Genomic DNA, 19,635 nt, shown 5'->3' with positions numbered 1-19,635 from the left:
CACATTATGTTGGTCATTCTATTTTGGCAAAATTAGTAGTTTTGAATTAACAAAATTCCTTAGAACAATGGCCATTGTTTATTCTGTGATCCTGCTTGGCTACTGTATAGGGTGAACTTGCTATGGCATTTGGGGAGCTACTGAGAAAATTGTGGTCTCCTGGACGAGCACCTGTCTCTCCTCGGCCTTTTAAAACAAAACTAGCTCGCTTTGCACCTCAATTCAGTGGGTACAATCAACATGATTCACAGGTACAGTTTCATGCTATGAATTTTCTTAGCAACTCTCAATTTCTTGGACAAGTGGTGTGGCTGACTGAAATCCATTTCAGGAGCTTTTGGCATTTCTGTTAGATGGACTCCATGAAGATTTGAATCGTGTAAAATTCAAGCCTTATATAAAGTCAAAGGATGCTGATGGTAGGCCAGATGAGGAAGTTGCTGATGAATATTGGGCAAATCATATTGCTCGAAATGATTCTATAATTGTTGATGTTTGTCAAGTGAGTATATTATATCCCTTGGTTGTGGGATCCAACTGGACTTGTCTTCAATTTGGCAGCAACTGTTATTGCAACCATTTAGCACAGGGAGGGTTGAACACTTTTCTCATGCACCTGCCAGTATTGGTTAAAAATCATGTTTGTGGTGCAGGAGTTTAATCACTGTAAAAGTACAAATTCACATACAAATTCTGTGTGAATTGTATTAGTTTAAATAGAATTATGAAGGTTGTGTCAGAATTCTCTAGAACGGTGAACAAGAGACTGTTGGAAAAATCGTGATCTCTTCCTTTAGTTTATAAAACAAAACCTAATACATGGTACTTTACAAGTAACTCTAATAGGTTACAAGTATGCCCTAATATTGGCTGGACATGTTACAAGTAGTTTGGATCCGGATCCGGATCCAAACTTAAATACAAATACAAATGCATGATATTGGCCCTGTCTAACAGTCCCCCTCAAGTTGTGCATGATTTTGAATCATGGACAACTTGCTCTTTAGGAACCAAAAACGACACTTTGTGAGTCCCTTAGTGAACAAATCAGCCACTTGGTCTTTTGTTCTAACATAATGAGGCTCAATCTCTTTCTCTTCAATCTTTTGCCTGATACAATGCTGATCAATCTCAATGTGTTTGGTCTTGCTGTGATGAATGGGGGTGCTCGGCCCCTCCCCTGCCGACCCAACAAGAGAGTGAGAGGGGGGGGGGCTCGACCCCTCACCTGTTGAAAACAGAGGGAGCGAGAGGGGGGGCTCGGCCCCTCCGTTGCTGACCCAACAAGAGAGCAGGGTGCAGGGGGGGCTTGGCCCCTCCCTGCCGACACAAGAAGAGAGTGAGAGAGGGTACATACCTGCGAAAGGAGAGGAGCCGAGAGGAGGAACCTGGGAGGTGGAGCTGGGGCGTCGATAGGAGAGAGCTCGAGCTCAGGGGGAGAGGAGAGGAGAGATTAGGGCAATTTTTTTTTGCCCTAATCCTCCTTTTCATCAAGGAATTTTTTATTTTTTTTTAATGCCAAAAAAGTGGACAAAAATGACCGTGGGTGCGTTGACCGCACCCAGGGTCGTGTTGACCGCACCCGGTGCCGCACTCGCACGCGCACCCGCGTCGCGTCGACGCGGGTGCGACACTTGTTTTGCCGAGTCCCCGTGACTTAGTTCTTGAGAGATAGTAGAGATAATAAAAGCAACTGCAGCCTGATCACGCTTCATCCAAATCTCGTACTGGGGATTTGGAATTTGTTGTATAGAATCAACCTCATTTCCATCCTTAGTTCCTTGTTTAATAAATTCTGGAGGGGTTGGGATTGATCCAGTGAGATGTCCAGAGAGACCTTGACTTTTAATAAAGGGAAGAATTTGTCTTTTCCAGAAATCCCTAAACCCTAAATCGAATTGGTAAGTTTTTCAGAAATAAGTTGACCAAGAAAATTAGATGAGAGAAATGACTGAGAAGAAGAATCCATGAATAAAATTTTTGGCGTGCGCAATCACGATGCAATAGAATAAGACTCATCTCCTTTTTTTTTTTTACAAGAGAAAGCTCGAGTACTTAACGTGAATGAGAAATCACAGGCCTGCTGTACAGATGTAATCTGATTTCAATTTTTTTTTTAATTTACGATTGCACACAACAGTAACAAATGCAAGTAAGCAGCAACATAAATCGAGGATTAGGGAAGACAAGCAAATCTAAACTCGATATGGAATCGTGAAACTGAATGAAAAGGTTTTCGTGAAATTGATTTGACGTAAACCCAAATCAGTTTCAGGAAACAAAGGAATTGTGGATCGTGAAACAGGTTTGTCCCAGACCCAACTGGTTTGAGGGAGATAATGGTTACCGTGAAACTGTTTTGAAAAACAAACCCAATCCAGTTTCAGAGAAATGAAGATTAGGGAATAAATTTAACGCAAATCAGAAGGGAGTAATATGGAGAAAGAAATAGCAGATGGGGAATAAAAGAGGATATTTAGAAAGGGGAAGACGCAGAACAGTGAACATGTAGAAAAGAAATAAGGAGGGGAATAAGATCTATGAGAGACGTACCTGTTGGAAAAACCTTCAGCCCTCGGATCAACCTGGCTCTGATACCATGTCAGAATTCTCTAGAACGGTGAACAAGAAACTGCAGAGAAGAAAGATAATGGGGCTGCAACTGCTCACGTTTTTCCAAATTGGAAAAATCATGATCTCTTCCTTTAGTTTATAAAACAAAACCTAATACATGGTACTTTACAAGTAACTCTAATAGGTTACAAGTATGCCCCAATATTGGCTGGACATGTTACAAGTAGTTTGGATCCGTATCCGTATCCGTATCCAAACTTAAATACAAATACAAATGCATGATATTGGCCCTGTCTAACAAGTTGCTCATCTAAACTGCCTTGATGGCCATCAGGACCAAACTTTAGTTTTTGAACTGGAAGTCATCATGATCTTATCTTTATGGTTCTTCATAATGCTAGAGCAACATATGCTAGGATCTTAGTGATCTGGTACATAAAGGCCTCCCCTCTTCAACTTTATTCTCCATCGAATTTAAGTTGATTTGGAAAAGTTCATTCAAATTATTATTATTTTTTTGGTGTAAGATTTTTTGTTTTCAAAACATCTAAGTGAATAGGTCACTGCTACAGAGTGAAGATCATTCAAACCTTACAAAGAGACTGAAACAGGTGTCACCCTGAAGATAGAGGCAAATAGCCATGGGATCCAATTTTTGACCCTCAAAATCCTGCTGTTTTGCTCCTTCCATTTCTTGCACCAGGCTGAGCATCGCCACCAACTCCATACAATCAAGCAATTCTTAGCTATTGTCCTTACTCGCCACAATTAGATCTCTAATAGTGGAGACTGCCTGGAGACCTATGTGCAAATCCAACCATGCCATCTGATAAATGCACTGGAAGAATGTGCAGCTCCAAAAAATTATGTTGCCTGTGTTCATCAGATGCATAGCATCACTTATATCTATTAGCCAAGTTGAACCCTCTGACTTTCAAGTTGCTGGGCATGTAATGAAGTGCCAAATGAGAGAAGCGATATCTCCAAGAGCAAAACACACACATACACGAATAGCCACTAATGGGCAAAAATACAACACACCACAAAAAGTGGTAAAAACACACAAGATGAAGTGAGAAAACATATTCCACTCAAGAGGGCTTCAAAAGAAGCATACTTACAATGGGGGAGAACCCCTTTATTTATAGGCACAAAGGAGAACCCTTGGAAGGGCTCCTAAGGGACGTTGGAGCCCTTCCAACAGTCACAAATGTGACCGTTAGGAGGCTCCAACGTCCCTTAAGGGGGGGCAATTCCAAGGTAAAAAGGAAAAAGGAAAAAGAAAAGAAAAGGAAAAGGAAAAAGAAATAGGGAGAAATGTACATGGCGTGAATGGGGATAAAAAGACTATTTTACCCCTAGTGGGTATTACAAAGGATATATATATATATATATATATATATATATATATATATATATATATATATATATATATATATATATGTACAATCATATTTTAACAGGGCAAGGCTCTAATTTGTGCTACTAAGTACTAACCACAGAACCTGCCCTTGGTGACAAAACTGTCCAGAGGGGGCATTATCTGGCGCCATTAAAGCTGAATTACAAGAAGATAAACAGCATTCTCTAGATGTCGAGTGTCTCCAGAATAGCATGTCCTGGGAATTAGATAAACAGTATGATTGGAGTAGGGCTGAAAGTTCCTCTGCTTCCACTCACGCAGCTCCTCTCATTTCACGGGTCCTACCTATCTGCCATTCTTCTCTGTCCATCTAACAATCAGCAATTCTTCTATCCTTATGATGATCTCTCACAGATAGTCATAGAAATCTGCTAGAATGATGCACTTCTAACAGCCAGTGATCCTTCCAAAAAAGTCATGGCTTGACCATTACCATTCTTCTCTATCCATTCAAATTGTGAATTCTGATGTATATGATTGTGATGGTTTGCCTCAAATACTGTAGTGATGAGTGGAACTTTTTTCATGACTTAAGGATGGAATCTGTGTTTGACAAATTTACTGTTGATGAAGACTATCCCATTCTTTCTGCATGTTAGACATTGTGTTTTCCTTTAAATTAAATTACATTGCATATGGAAGGATTCATTTCTTATTTCCTGTCCTACATTCTTGTTGATATGTTTAACCTTACCAGAGTGGTTATTGAATTGCAAGCTGCAAAATCCCAAAAACTTCAACAATAATGACATATCTGTGATAACATCAATCCACATGTTCATAGTAGGTTGCCTTTCTCTTTCCTTACTAAGTCTTTGTTTTTCAACCTAGGAATGAATTGTAATGAAGTGCTATAGCCATATATTTGCTGTCGGTTACTTGCCTGGATAAGAAGTGGAACCTTCCTCCCTTGTGCTGAGAAACTTCTCTTCATACTATGTTTTTAGAACATTTTCAACTGAATCATGTGAATAAGTTATTCTTTTGGGGCCAAGTGACAAATGTCTGTGAAATTGACTTCCTGTGGATCTTTTATGATATTCTTCATAAACATATTGTGGACACCTTGCAAGATCTTCTTTTACTGGACCAAAGTTAAACTTCTGTAAAAAAATATTGCCAAATTTTGATGAGAACTTTTTTAAACCCCAAAATTACAATTGTTGCATTTTGATATTTCCCGAACATATTCCTAATGAGGTTATTTTAGAAATGAGATTTGTCACTACAATTGGAAATGTTATGTAGCACTTGAAATTATTCACATATTGTTCCATGAATGCTGGACAACAACACTAACATGTTGCCTATGGAATTTTGGATAATACTGGAAGTTACATGAAATTTTGCCTGTTGGATGTCATTCTCAGTAGTTGGATGTCGTAGAGAACTTGTCATTTCTGGTTAATTACGAGATGCACCCTTTCCAATTTTTCTCTTGGATGCTAGTAGCTAAAGTGGTTTACTGCCTTAACATTTTCCTGATTAATGTGAACTTTTCAGGGTCAATATAAGTCAACATTGGTTTGCCCTGTTTGTGGGAAAGTTTCTATTACTTTTGATCCTTTCATGTACCTCTCATTGCCATTACCATCAACAAAAACTCGGTCGATGACCCTTATGGTCTTCAGTAGTGATGGAAGTGCTCTGCCAACACCATGCACTGTAATTGTGCCCAAGCATGGTAAATGCAGGGATCTAATTCAAGCTATTAGTGGTGCTTGCTCATTGAAGACAGGGGAGAAGCTCCGGCTTGCAGAGGTTTGTAGTTGATAAGTTCTTGATCTAATGATGTGTTTTAAGTGTTGGTTTGATTGGTTTTGGTTGTTCAATTAATTATCACTGGCATTATGCTACCTGCAGATACGTAGTCATTTGATTCACCGTTTCCTAGACGACCCTTTAATTTCCCTATCCAGCATAAAGGATGATGACCACCTTGCTGCATATAAGCTTCCAAAGTTTGTGAAGAATACAAATTTTCTGCAGTTAATACACCGTCAGCAGGATGTGTAAGTTGAAAGGTTTTTCTGAGTTGCATTACTTGAGTGGTCTTTCCTGTGTGTATGTTATTGTCAGTAAACTTAGGAATATATTGGCAAACCCTAGACTAAGGTTGCTTTTCTTTCCATGGAAAATTTTGTGGAATTGCCCTTTCCATGGGCCTTATTCCCTTGTTCAAACACATGAGCAACAAAATTTGGATGCAAACTGTGTAATGAAATGGTGGTCTTCCACAAAGCACGAGAAATCTTCAAAAGGGTGTCTATTGGAGACACTTGAAGCATAACCCATAAAAGGGTAAAAATGGAAGAACACACTAAAATAAATAAATCTTTATTTCTTCACAAGAAATGCTTAAGAAACATTGAAACAAAATGGAGGGGGATCACCCCTATTTATACAAGTGGAAGAGATTAGAGCTCTCCTTGAGAGTTGTTGGACCTAGTCCAACGACTCTAAATATAGTCCAACGACTACATAGCTAGTCAAGTCCTATAGAATGTAATTTCTAGTTTAAAATGATCTGGACAATAAATACAAAAATCTAATAATAATATAATATAATAATATAATATAATATAATAATATTATTATATATATTATATATGTTACATTTTACATTTTAACACTCTCCCTTAAACTTACAATACAATGAGCGAAAGTTTGTTTAAGAGAAAGTGAAATATGAGAGCAGTAAGAGGTTTGGTGAAAAAATCTGCTAATTGGTATTACAATGTAACATAAGGCAGATCAATAGTTCCATGTAGATATTCCTCTCTGACGTAGTGACAATTCATCTCAATATGTTTGGTGCATTCATGAAATGTTCGGTTGCTGGCAATATAGATCGCACTCTTGTTGTCACAACACATTCTTACAGCTTGTATTGCTCCAGCTCCCATGTCACCTAACTGACGTATGAGCTAAACTACTTTCATTGTCGTGGTGGCCATGACTCTATATTCAGCTTCGGTGGAGGAGAGAGAGATCTTCTGCTGATTTTTGCATCTCCATGAAATTAACGATTCACCTAAAAAAACACAAAATCCAGTGCTTGAGTATCTATTATTGAGATCACCTTCCCAATCTGCATAAGTATAGGCAATTATGAAATGAATCAAGGATGCGTAAATAGAAAGTCAAAGAGACTTATACCAACACACAAATCGTTGTCTTTAATGGACCGATTACAATCTCATAAGAGATGAAATACAAAACAACAAGGCATAAAAGCCTATTGAAAAATAAAGAGGGCTTTATCTTATCATTGAAAAATGCTTTACAAAAAGCATGCTTACAAGGGAGATATGAGGCTCTATTTATAGAGCCTCACCTAATAAATGGGAGGAAGTCCTACAAACGTTGGCAACAGTCAAAGGTATGACAGAAGAAAACATAAAATAAGAAATTAAAAAGAAATATAAAAGTTACATTTCAGTCCCTAGTGGACTGTTCTAAAAGACAGAAATACCCTTGTTGGGTATTTGTATACATTTAAATTTAACACTCTTCAAACTTACAATGAAATCACTGAAAGTTTGCTAAGAAGATACAAAAATCTAGGCAAAGGAAGAGCTTTGGTGAAGAAGTCTGCGATCTGAAATTCGGACTCAACATATGGCAACGTAATAGTCCCCTTCAAATATTATTTGCTAACATAGTGACAATCCATCTCAATGTGTTTTGTTTGCTCATGAAAGGTATGATTGTTGGCAATGTATATAGTACTTTTGTTGTCGTAGCATAATTTTGAAGGCTCTAAAATATCAACTCCCATATCTGAAAGTAATGTTCGCATCCACACAACTTCAGTGATTGTTGTAGCCATTGCCCTATACTCAGCTTCAGTGGAGGATAATGATACCTTTTATTGTTTCTTGCATCGCCAAGAAATAAGAGAATCACCTAAAAAGACACAAAAACCAGTAGTTGAGTGACAGTTGTTAGAATCTCCTCCTCAGTCAAAATCAATATAAGCAATGAGATTTAAAGACGACGAAGCCCTTTAAAAACAGTTTTGTAGATATATCGAACTATTCTCAACATGGCACTCATGTGAACTGATGTGGGCACATGTTGAAACTGGCTGACATTATGTACAACATGCGCAATATCATGTCTAGAAATAGAAAGGTACATTAATGATCTGATAAGTTGCCAAAAGGTGTTGGATCATCTAATAGTACTCCATCTTCAGCTCTCATTTTTGCATTTATCATCTCATGTGTGTTTGCACACTTTGTGTCAGTGATTCTCGAACGTGCAACAATATCTGCTGCAAACTTGATTTGAGATAAAGTGTATCCCCTTGGCGAGTAAGTCACTTCAATGCCTATGAAATATCTCAAAAAACCAAGATCAGTCGTATCAAAAGATTTACCAAAAGATTTTTTAAGCATAAATTTAATTTCTTTAATTTCCTTTTGATCATTGCTAGTGATGATCATGTCATCAACATATAAAAGAATAATAATAAGAGAGGTACCTGTAGATCTTATAAACAGAGCAGTGTCAGTGTAATAGGATTTAAAATCAAATTTCAATATGGTATTACTAAACCAATCATACCATGCTTTAGGGGCTTGCTAAGCCCATACAAAGCCTTTTGAAGTCAAATAATCATACCATTTTCAATAGTCAAACCAGGAGGAGGATTCATGTACACTTCATTTAAAATTCCATTTAGTAATGCATTTTTAACATCTAATTGATAATTAGGCCATTTTCTAATGGATGCTACTGCAACTAAAGTCTTAACTGTGGTCATACGGGCTACTGGGGCAAATGTCTTCTCATAATCTATTCCATATTCTTGAGAGTATCCTTTTGCAACTAATCATTCTTTGTGTCTTTCTAGAGACCTATCACTTTTTGTTTTGATTTTAAAGACCCATCTACACTCTATAGTCTTTTTTCCCTTGGAAACTATGTCACATGGGTGCGGGTGCGAGTGCGGGGATTCGGCACTTCCAAAAAACCCGGGTGCGGGGGTGCGGCAGGGGCAAAAATGTATATATATATATATATATATATATATATATATATAAGGGGGTCGGCACTTCCAAAAAACCCGGGTGCGGGGGTGCGGCAGGGGCAAAAATGTATATATATATATATATATATAAGGGGGTCGGGGGTTCCCCCGAGCCGAGTTTTTTCAAATTTCATTTTATATACAGTTGCACGCACCCATCTCGTCAGGAGAACAATGAATACTAATAGCCAGCAAGGCTACCACCATCATTATCATTTATTATGGAGAGAGAAAATCCTTTACGAAAAAGAAGGATTAGGAGCAGCAGCTGTCTATCATTTATTATGGAGAGAGAAAATCCTTTACGAAAAAGAAGGATTAGGAGCAGCAGCTGCAGCAGTCAGCAGATTTTTTTTTTAAAAATTTCGCTGCCCATTTCATAGGGCAATTTAAAAAAAAAAATCCAAAACAAAAAATGGACCTAAATGATCCTGAGTGCGGTCAACGCACCCAGGATTGGGTTGACCGCACCCGGTGCCGCACCCGCACCCGCGTCGAGTCGCGTCGACGCGGGTGCGGCACCTTGCTAGCCGAATCTCTGTGACATAGCTTGGAAAGAGGTTGAATTGTTCGAGTATTGAATTTATGCATTGCATCAAATTCTATTTTCATGGCTTCTACTCACTCGTCTATGTTTTTAGCTTCATTGTAATTAGATGGTTCATGATATGAATGGATAGCTATGAATTCATGGCAAACCCTATAGTTTGGAGTAAAAGATTCATATGACACAAATCTAGTTGGAGGTCTATGAATTTATTCAGATCTCCTAACACTAGTTTTCTCAATATTTGTTGATTGATTATATCTTTCAAAGGCACATGAATGCTCCACATTATCTCGTCTAGAATACTCTAAGAGATTTTGGGATGGTTCTCTTTCTTCACTAGAGTCATTGATAGACTCAAATTTTTCAATGTCATTAACAATTTCATTATTTGATTTACGTAATAAATCAAATAAAAAGTCATACTTGGTTTCTTCCTTGGGTTTTTCAAAATAAAATCCGTTTTTTTTTTTCAAGAAAAATAACATTTCTAGAAACATAAAGTTTGTCATTTGTTTGATCATAGCATTGATAGCTTTTTTGATTCTCGGCATATCCAAGAAAGACACATTTTATGACTTTGGGAGAGAGTTTGTTATATCTTTCAAGAAGCGCAAAACATTTACTTTCAAATACCCTTAGTCTTTTCAAGTAAGGAGAAATTTAAAAAAAAAATCAATTAGAGATTTGTTTTCCAAGACTTGAGAAGGCATTCTATTTATTAGGTATATTGCAGTAAGTGCAACTTCGGCCCAAAATTGTTTTGGAATATTCTTTGAGATAAGAAGAGTTCTAGCAGTCTCAATAATGTGACGATGTTTTCTTTCGGAAATACCATTTTGGTGAGGAGTCCTTGGACAAGATCGTTGGTGTAAGATTTCATGATTTTTTTGATATGATTGAAATTCATTTGAAAGAAACTCTCTCCTTGAGTCGGAGTAGAAGACTTTAATATTTGTTTTAAATTGGTTTATAAAAAGGTTATAAACATTTTTAAAATACGAAAAAACTTCTGATTTAAGCTTGAGGAAGAAAATCCAAGTATGTCTACTGAAATCATCTATGAATGTAACATAATATGAATATTCTCCCTTTGACATGATAGGAGCGGGACCTATACATCCGAGTGAACCAATTTAAAGATTTCATTAGAAGAGGAAGTTCTTAATCCAAAAGTTATCATTTGCATTTTCCAAGTATACAATCTTCGCATACAAAATCTTTATCTTTACAAAAATTTTTCAAAAATAAAAAATGAGATAGTTTGGATATACTTCGATGTCCTAATCTTTCATGCAAAGATCTAAATCCATGTCTTTGACATGATTACAAAAAGAGTTTTTGGGTATACATAAAAAGTCCATATAATAGAGATCTCCTCTTCTATGGCCTTGCCCAATGAGCTTTCCTAATTGGAGATCCTGCACCCAACAAGCCTTAGATGAGAAGAACACTTTACACCCATTATCAGAAATTTGAGAAATTGAAAAAATGTTTAAATCTAACTTTGGAATAACCCTTACGTTTGGAACAAAAAAGTTTTTTGAAGTGTCTTTAAGATTTCTTATACTTTTGACTTTTAAAGAAGTGCCATCGGCGGTTGACACACATGAAAAATATGAATTGGTTCCATCGGATAGTAGGGATTCATTATATGTCATGTGAAAAGATGCTCATGAATCCAAAATCCAAGTGGTCTTACCTGGAGAAGAAGAGGAAGAGATGGTTGCACCGGATGTAGGAGTCACTTTAAAGATATGTGAAACAGCCTGCGCTATTTGAGCAATTGTCAAATCATTGAAGTTACCTTCTTTCTTGATATCTTGAGTTTCTTCACTTAGAGCGGCTACCTTCTTAAATTTGGGACAATGCGATCTTATGTGTCCCAGTTCCTTACAATGATGACAAATGATTTTGCCCTTGTATCCACCCTTGTACCCTCCATGATGTCTTTCTCCATTGTTTTTTCTCTCAAAATGAGGGGGTTTATATATTTTTACAAAGTTTTTGGGTCTTGCCATGGCAAGAACCTCATCATTTGACTTATGCATGCCAAGTTTTGTTTCTTCTTGGCAAATTTGCGCAAGAGCATCACTTATAGAAGGAATTGAGGTCTTATGAAGTAAAGAGGACCTAACTTGTTCAAATTCCGGCCGGAGGTCATACAAGAAAGCGAAAAGGTTTTCTCTTTCTATTTGAGCTTTTCTTATTTCAATAACCGAACCTTCCCATTTAGGTTCTAACATGTCCAATTCATCCCAAATAGGGGATAAAACCCCATAGAAATCTCACACTTTTGTCTCCTTGTTTTGCATTACGTACTTTGTCTTGGAGGTAATATAGTCTAGCCATATCCTTTTGAATAAATGAATTCTTTAAGAAGACCCATGTATCACATGCCTTCTTGAATTTGATGATGTTGGTGGTAATCTTAAGTTCCATAGTATTCATAAACCATGAGAGAATTTGAGCGTTGCTTGCTTCCCAATCCTCCAACTTGTCTTGGTATTCTTATAAAGCCTTTTCCTTTTATTCTTTGGACAATACTTTGACTTGATCTCCTTCTCTTCTAGTCAATTTGAGTTGGGGTTCGTTAGTAGAGCCACTAACAAATCCCCATTGTTTTTTGCCTTTTATGTGATTTTCTATTGTCGTTGCCCACATCAAATAGTTCTCATTTAGCTTGTATGTGTTGACGGAGGTAGAATCTTTTTTTCTCATAGTGAATTGCAAAGATTTGAATAGAGGGATGACTAACACGAGCGTGAAGGGCACTACCGCAAGGGGATCACTAAGGAAGCCTTTTTGAAAAGTCCTTAGCTTTGATACCATGAAATGAATCAAGGATGCACAAATAGAAAGTCAAACAGACTTATACCAACACACGAATTGTGGTCTCTAATGGACCGATTACAATCTCATAAGAGATGAAATACAAGACAACAACAAGGCATAAAAACTTATTGAAAGATAAAGAGGGCTTTATAATATCACTGAAAAATGCTTTACAAAAAGCATGCTTACAAGGGAGAGGTGAGACTCTATTTATAGAGCTTCACCTAATGAATGGGAGGCAGTCCAACAGACGTTGGACAGTCTCCCAACAATCAAAAAGTATGACAATATGACAAAAAAACAGAAAATAAGAAATATAAAAGTTACATTTCGGTCCCTAGTGGACTGTTATAAATATAAAAAGATAGAAATACCCTTGTCGAGTATTTGTATACATTTAATTTTAACAAATTAAATCTAAAGACAACGAAGCAGATAAGAAGAGTCCTTGTGAAAGGGAGGACTTTATGTATCTAATAATACGCAAGACTGCTCCCATGTGAACAGAGGTGGGAGCATGTTGAAATTGACTCGCTATGTGTACAACATATGCTATATCTGTCCGAGTAATGGAGAGATAGGAAAGTGCTCTGATAAGCTGTTTGTAAGGAGTGTGTTCATCAAAAGATTCTCCATCCTCAATCCTCATTTTGATGTTGACAACTTCCTGGAGTGTCTATTTTCTTGTCATCTGTAATTTCAATTTCAGACCTGAAACAATATCAAAGACAAATTTAGACTGAAATATTAAATACCCATGAGGGGAATAAGCAACTTCAATTTCTAAAAAATATCTTAATAAACCTAAGTCAGTTATTTCAAAATGAGTTTTAAGAAGGGTTTTTATGTTTGTAACTCCCTCTTTGTCACCTCCGGTGATGATCATATCGTCCACATAGAGAAGGAGAACAATAATGCCTGCATCAATATTCTTAATAAACAAACAAAGCAGTGTCAGTCAAACAAGATTGAAAATCAATATAAGTTATAAAACGACTAAATCTGTCATACCAGGCTTTTGGTTCCTGTTTAAGACCATAAAGTGATTTTTCTAAACGAAGAGTTTTACCCTTAGGGATACTGATCCTATTAAAATATAATGTTCTTTATATATATATATTCATATATATATATATATTATATGTATATGTATCTATCTAAGTATATATATAGATATAAATATATATTCATAATTTGATAAGGGTATTTCGGTCATTTTTCATATTTTACGCATATTCTCATTTGAGAATATGATTGTATTTTCCTTTTTTATTTCTTTCTTTTTATTTTTTATTTTTTGTTTTTATTCAATATTGTAACATGGGGGGCCCACAACATATACGTTGGAGCCCTCCTCCAATGGTTATATTTATAACCGTTGGAGGGACTCCAACGTATATGTTGGAGCCCCCCCACTTCTCAATTTAGTATATATAGGGGGTGATTGAAAGTTTTTCTCTGCGCTGCACCTGCATTGAGAAAGAGAAGAGAGAGAGAGAGAGCAGTTACGGCTGTCACGATTTCAGTAAATGAAATCGTGACCTAACTTGTGTATTTAAGTTACATTACAGTTTGGGTCCGGGTCTGGTGTATCCAGACCCGATAAATGAAAAAATTGTTAAATGGTTACGTTACATGTTACATGGATCAGGTCAGATCCTATGCACCTTTTTCACCCCCCCTCAAGTTGATTATGGTTTTGAACCATGAACAACTTGCTTTTAAGCATCCAAAAGCGGTCCTTGGTTAACCCTTTGGTAAATATGTCCGCAACCTGTCTTTCAGTGCTGACAAACTCAGGCTCAATCTCTTTTTCTTCAACCTTCTGTCTCACAAAGTGTTGGTCGATCTCAATGTGCTTGGCACGACTGTGATGTACTGGATTGAAAGACATGTTGATGACACTTTGATTGTCACAGAGCAAGGTAGTGTGGGAGATCTTTTCTCCTACTTCAGTTAGAAGATGCTTGATCCATGTGACTTCGGCAGTGCCAGCAACCATGGATCTATATTCAGCCTCAGTGCTTGATCTAGCGATAGCTTTTTGTTTTCTACTGCTCCAAGAGACTAAATTTCTTCCAATAAAGGCACAATATCCTGATGTAGATCTTCGTTCGTCAGGATCCCCTGCCCAGTCTGCATCACAATATACAGTAATTTCGTGCTCGTCTTGGCCATATGACTGTGGTAAATATATCAATCCATCTCCAATAGTCCCTTTCAGATATCGAATGATCCTCTTGACTGCTTCCATATGTCCAGTACGTGGCGCATGCATAAATTGAGACACTTGATTGACTGAATAAACAATATCAGGTCTAGTGAATGTGAGGTATTGTAACATTCTTATTATGCTGCGATACCTGGTGGGGTCATCACACAAATCTCCATCATGAGCGCTAAGTTTTTGATGAAGTACACTCGGAGTTCCCAGAGGTTTGCAGTCTTTCATGCCTGCCTTGCTTAGAACGTCTACGGTGTACTTGTGTTGAGTGAGTGTCAAGCCATGAGCCTGGTTATCAACTTCTACACCAAGAAAATAACGTAGAATTCCAAGATCTTTCATTTTGAACCATTGACCTAATAAGTCTTTTATTTCTTGGATGTGGTCCGCAGAGTTTCCTGTGATGATAATATCATCGACATAAATTAATAATAGAGTGGTCACATGCGGGCTTTTAAAAATAAACAATGAGTGGTCCAACATGGAACGTGGAAATCCATGTTTCTGAATCTCTAGCGAGAAGCTATCAAACCAAGAGCGAGATGCTTGCTTCAGGCCGTAGATGGCTCTTTTTAGCTTGTATACATGGGTTTTACAATTTTGTTCTTGATATTCAGGGGGTTGTTCCATGTATACTTCTTCCTTCAAATTCTCATGTAAGAATGCATTTTTTACATCAAGCTGACTCAAATTCCATCCATGTTCAACAGTCAGGGAGATGATGATTCGAATCGTTCCCATTCTTACAACCGGACTAAAAGTCTCATCATTGTATTGCCCTGCTTCTTGAGTGAATCCTTTTGTTACAAGCCTTGCCTTATATCGTTCAATGGTTCCATCTGGCTTGTACTTGATTTTGTAGACCCATTTGCATCCGACAACATTTTTATCAGGTGGTCTGGGAACAACTTCCCATGTTCCACATTCATGCAAGGCTTGCATTTCATCGTTCATGGCTTCTACCCATTTCATAGAAGCGGCGACCTGATAATACATGATGGGCTCTTCGTCCTTATTGATGGCAGTTAAAAACAGTTGAAGATCCAAGGAAAAGTTGTTATAACTGACCCACCTGTCAATAAGATGTCGTATGCGGCTTGATTTTCTGGCTGTAAGAGTATGAGAAGGCACAGGATTGGCGACTGAGACATGATCTGAATGGCTTGATGTTGTCGGTCTCTGTCTAGAATAGACAATACCTTTGTATCTGCCCGGTACTTCCTCTGCATTCTGTGACCCCGACGTCCTAGTGTTCTCAAACACCACTCCTTGTTGCACACAGTCTGAGGAACATGCTTCATTGGAGCCAGCAAAAAGTTCTGATCTCAGCCAAGGATAATAAATTTCAGTTGGCATATTTGTTGTGTCAGCTCCGTGATCAAAATTTTGTTCATCAAAGACAACGTTTCTTGAGGTTCTGATGCGTTTGTTGGTGGGATCATAACACCTATATCCTTTGTAGTCATATGCATATCCCACAAATCTGCACTTTTGGGCCTTGTCTTGAAACTTGTTTCTCAGGGACTGATCGATATGTACATAGCAGACACATCCAAAAACACGCAGATTATAATAACTAGGATGAGTTCCAAAAAGACAGTGATAAAGAGACTTATTTTCCAGAACAACCATAGGCAGTCTATTTATCACATGCACGGCAGAATGAAAAGCTTCTGTCCATAGGTTGATGGGAAGATTGCTGTCATGAAGCATACTCATGGCACTTTCAACGATATGCCTGTGTTTTCGTTCAATAATTCCATTTTGTTGAGGGGTGTGAGGACAGGACACCCTTCTTCCTATTCCGTTATTTTGAAGAAAAGAAATAAAATCACGAGATGAGAATTCCCCACCTCCATCACATTGGAAAAATTGAATGGACTCAGAAAATTGTTTTTTGACAAGGGAAAGAAAATTTTGAAACAAAGAGAAGACTTCCGACTTATTTTTTATGAAATATATCCAAGTGTATCAAGAATAGTTATCAACAAATATTAGATAGTATTTGCTTCCAGATCCAGAGGCAATTGGAGCAGGTCCCCATACATCAGAACAAATTATCTCAAAAGGTTTTGAAGCTCTCTTATTAATGGAATGAAAAAGCAATACATGACTCTTGCAGGAAAGACAACTGGAACATTTGTGACTTTTCTCATCCCTATAGAGACTTTCTTTCGGAATGAGATTATTAGATACAAGTTTCTCAATAAAATGACTCCCACAATGTGCTAACCGACTATGCCATAAGAATGACTTATTACATTCAGAAATACTAAAAACATTAGCAGAAGAGGATGAACACGACTCTAATGAGGGCTTTGAATTCAAGTGGACAGGGCGAACAACATGACAAGGAGCTTCTTCAAAGACATACATATTGCCTCGTCTCTTTCCTTCAGCGAATGTTTCCCTCGTGCGTAGGTCCTTGACCTGCACAAAGGGAGTGAATTCAACTGAAGCATTATTATCATCAATAAGTTTGGAAACAGAGACAATATTTTTCTTAATGTCAGGAGCATGAAGAACGTCTGAAAGAGTAAGAGTGGAATATGACATTGGAATGACAGTTTTTCCAACATGAGAAATAGGATGGTGGGATCCATCTCTAGTGACAATCTTACTTTTTCCAAAATAAGGAATGGGATTAGAAATTTTACCTGCATCACCTGTCACATGAGTCGCTGCCCCTGAGTCGACAAACCAAGTACCTTCATCACTCTGCTTCAATTTCAACTCTGACAAGGCAGATATTAGCAGATCTTTAATCTCTCCACTATTTGATAACTTCCTTTTGTTTTCTGTCTGTGGACCCTTTCCTTTATTCTCTGGATTATGCCAACAATTCGCTTTGATATGCCCTTTTTTGTTACAAAGGAAGCAAGTAGGAATGGTTCTTGATCCCTGCGCATGAGTTGACGTATTTGGAGTGGGAAGCAGACCACGCCCTCCGTGTCCACTGCGCCCTTGTCCTCCTCGTCCTCGTCCTCTACCATAAGTCACTCCTGTGGCAAAAACTTCTTGGGAATTTGTGTGAATGTGAGATTCCTCAGAGAACCCTTTCAGAGTCATCTCATACTGAATCAATTTTGCTCGCAACTCATCAAATGTAGGAAGGGCAGGGAGACAAAATAGTGAAGTGACGATCATATTGTAGTCGGATCCCAATCCACTCAGAGTCTGTTGCACCATATCACTGTCACTCACCGCACATCCTATAACTGCAAGTTGGTCTGTGATAGTCTTCATCTTGTTTAGATATTCCATGATGGTCATGGAATCTTTTCTCAGCATTTGAAATTCCCTCTTGAGAAAACCATTCGTGCCTGCGAAACTTGTGAATATGTTTGAACCAATTTTTCCCAAAGTTGCAGAGCAGTACAATTGTCGGGAATTGCAACAAGGACCTCTTGGGACAAGGTGGAAGTGATATATGCAACCACCGACTGATCTTTCCTTTCCCAGTTGAGGTACTCTACATTCTTGACATATACAATTGAACTTACTCTTTTGTCATCTTTTTCTTCTCTCGTAACAAATTTGAGTGGAGCGAGAGTGGTTCCATCAAGGTGACCTAAGAGACCTTGACTCCTTATAAAAGGAATGATTTGTCTCTTCCAAATCAAGAAGTTTGAGGTAGTTAACTTTTCAGAAACGAGTTGAGTGAGAAAACTTGAAGAGAGATTGGATGAATAGGAATGAAGATCCATGAAGAAGAGTTTTAACAAGAAAAGGAACCCCTTTTTGTGTTACCAGAGTACCCACAGAGTCCTCAGTCTGCAGCCAGAGAGGTTTGCTGACTTCTTTTTTTTTTTTTTTGACAACTGAGAAACTCGAAAATTGGCGACCAGAGGCTGTCAAAAGAAATGCAGACTGTATTCCAAGACTGAGTTTTTTTTTTACTTTTGTAAGGTCAGATATTTAAGCAATGAAAAGAAATTCAGACTGTAATTTTAATGTGGAAGCAATGAGGAATGGAAGAAAAGAAGAGAAAAAAAAAATCCAGACTGTATTTTCAAAGTGGATCCCACTTGTAACAGTCAAAAGGAATATAATACGAGAGAGGGATCCCACTCGTAACAGTCAAAAGGAATATAATACGAGAGAGGGGTTCTGAGTGTCGACTCCAAAGAAGTTGTCACACAGCAGGCTGGACATCAAAGGGGTTTAGAATCCCAGATTTGATGTCGCAGGTCTGCCCCGAAAGCACGATCAGACTTTGATATCCAACCCAGTAGAAGAAGGGATATCGTGAACCAGAATAGGGGATATCGTGAACCAGGTTTCACGTGATTCCCTTACGTGAACAGCTTAGGGATTCACGTGAGGCGTGAATCCACTAAACAGGAGAAGAAAAGACTGAAGAAAAACAAAAAAAGAGAAAACGAGAGATGGAAATTGGGGATGGAGGTAGAGAAAAAAAATCTGAAGAAGAAAATAAGATGGGAGATGAACGAAACCTCAAACCTTTGATCTGTCGCACCTTTGGAATTCCCTTCTACCCCAAGATGGATCTATGGCTTTGATACCATGAAAGTTTTTCTCTGCGCTGCACCTGCGTTGAGAAAGAGAAGAGAGAGAGAGGGAGAGAGAGAGAGAGCAGTTACGACTGTCACGATTTCAGTAAATGAAATCGTGACCTAACTTGTGTATTTAAGTTACATTACAGTTTGGGTTCGGGTCTGGTGTATCCAGACCCGATAAATGAAAAAATTGTTACATGGTTACGTTACATGTTACATGGATTGGGTACATGGATCGGGTCAGATCCTATGCACCTTTTTCAGTGATCCCCCTCTAGCTTTATGTTGTTTTTTGTAAGTCCCATTTGGGACTCAATATATTGAAGTTCATATTTTTTATGCCTTTGTGCATGTGTATCTGTGCCTTTGTGCACTTGTGAGAGTTCTCCTTGTGCCTTTGTGCACACTTCGTGTTTCTAGCATTGTGTTCATACACAAATACTCTTTTTATAGAGATTTTCACATGGTATCAGA

The 19,635-nt window shown here is 37.9% G+C and overlaps 1 protein-coding gene across 2 annotated transcripts in view; it reads left to right on the top strand.

Moving 5' to 3' along the window:
- Nucleotides 1-19,635, top strand: part of LOC149840607 (ubiquitin carboxyl-terminal hydrolase 5-like) — a 114,211-nt gene that overhangs the window by 41,055 nt on the left and 53,521 nt on the right. For both annotated transcript variants that reach the window (XM_090003224.1, XM_090003225.1), the window contains exons 7-10: nt 111-251; nt 332-502; nt 5,501-5,758; nt 5,861-6,009. In XM_090003224.1, the coding sequence (XP_089859350.1) occupies nt 111-251; nt 332-502; nt 5,501-5,758; nt 5,861-6,009 (719 nt within the window). The remainder of the gene's footprint in view (nt 1-110; nt 252-331; nt 503-5,500; nt 5,759-5,860; nt 6,010-19,635) is intronic.

Source organism: Nuphar pumila, chromosome 4 (assembly GCF_984573655.1).
Source record: "Nuphar pumila chromosome 4, dmNupPumi1.hap1.1, whole genome shotgun sequence".
Classification (NCBI taxonomy): Eukaryota; Viridiplantae; Streptophyta; class Magnoliopsida; order Nymphaeales; family Nymphaeaceae; genus Nuphar; species Nuphar pumila.
Note: the sequence above shows the minus strand (reverse complement) of the source record. Positions and strands in the feature narration are given on the sequence as shown.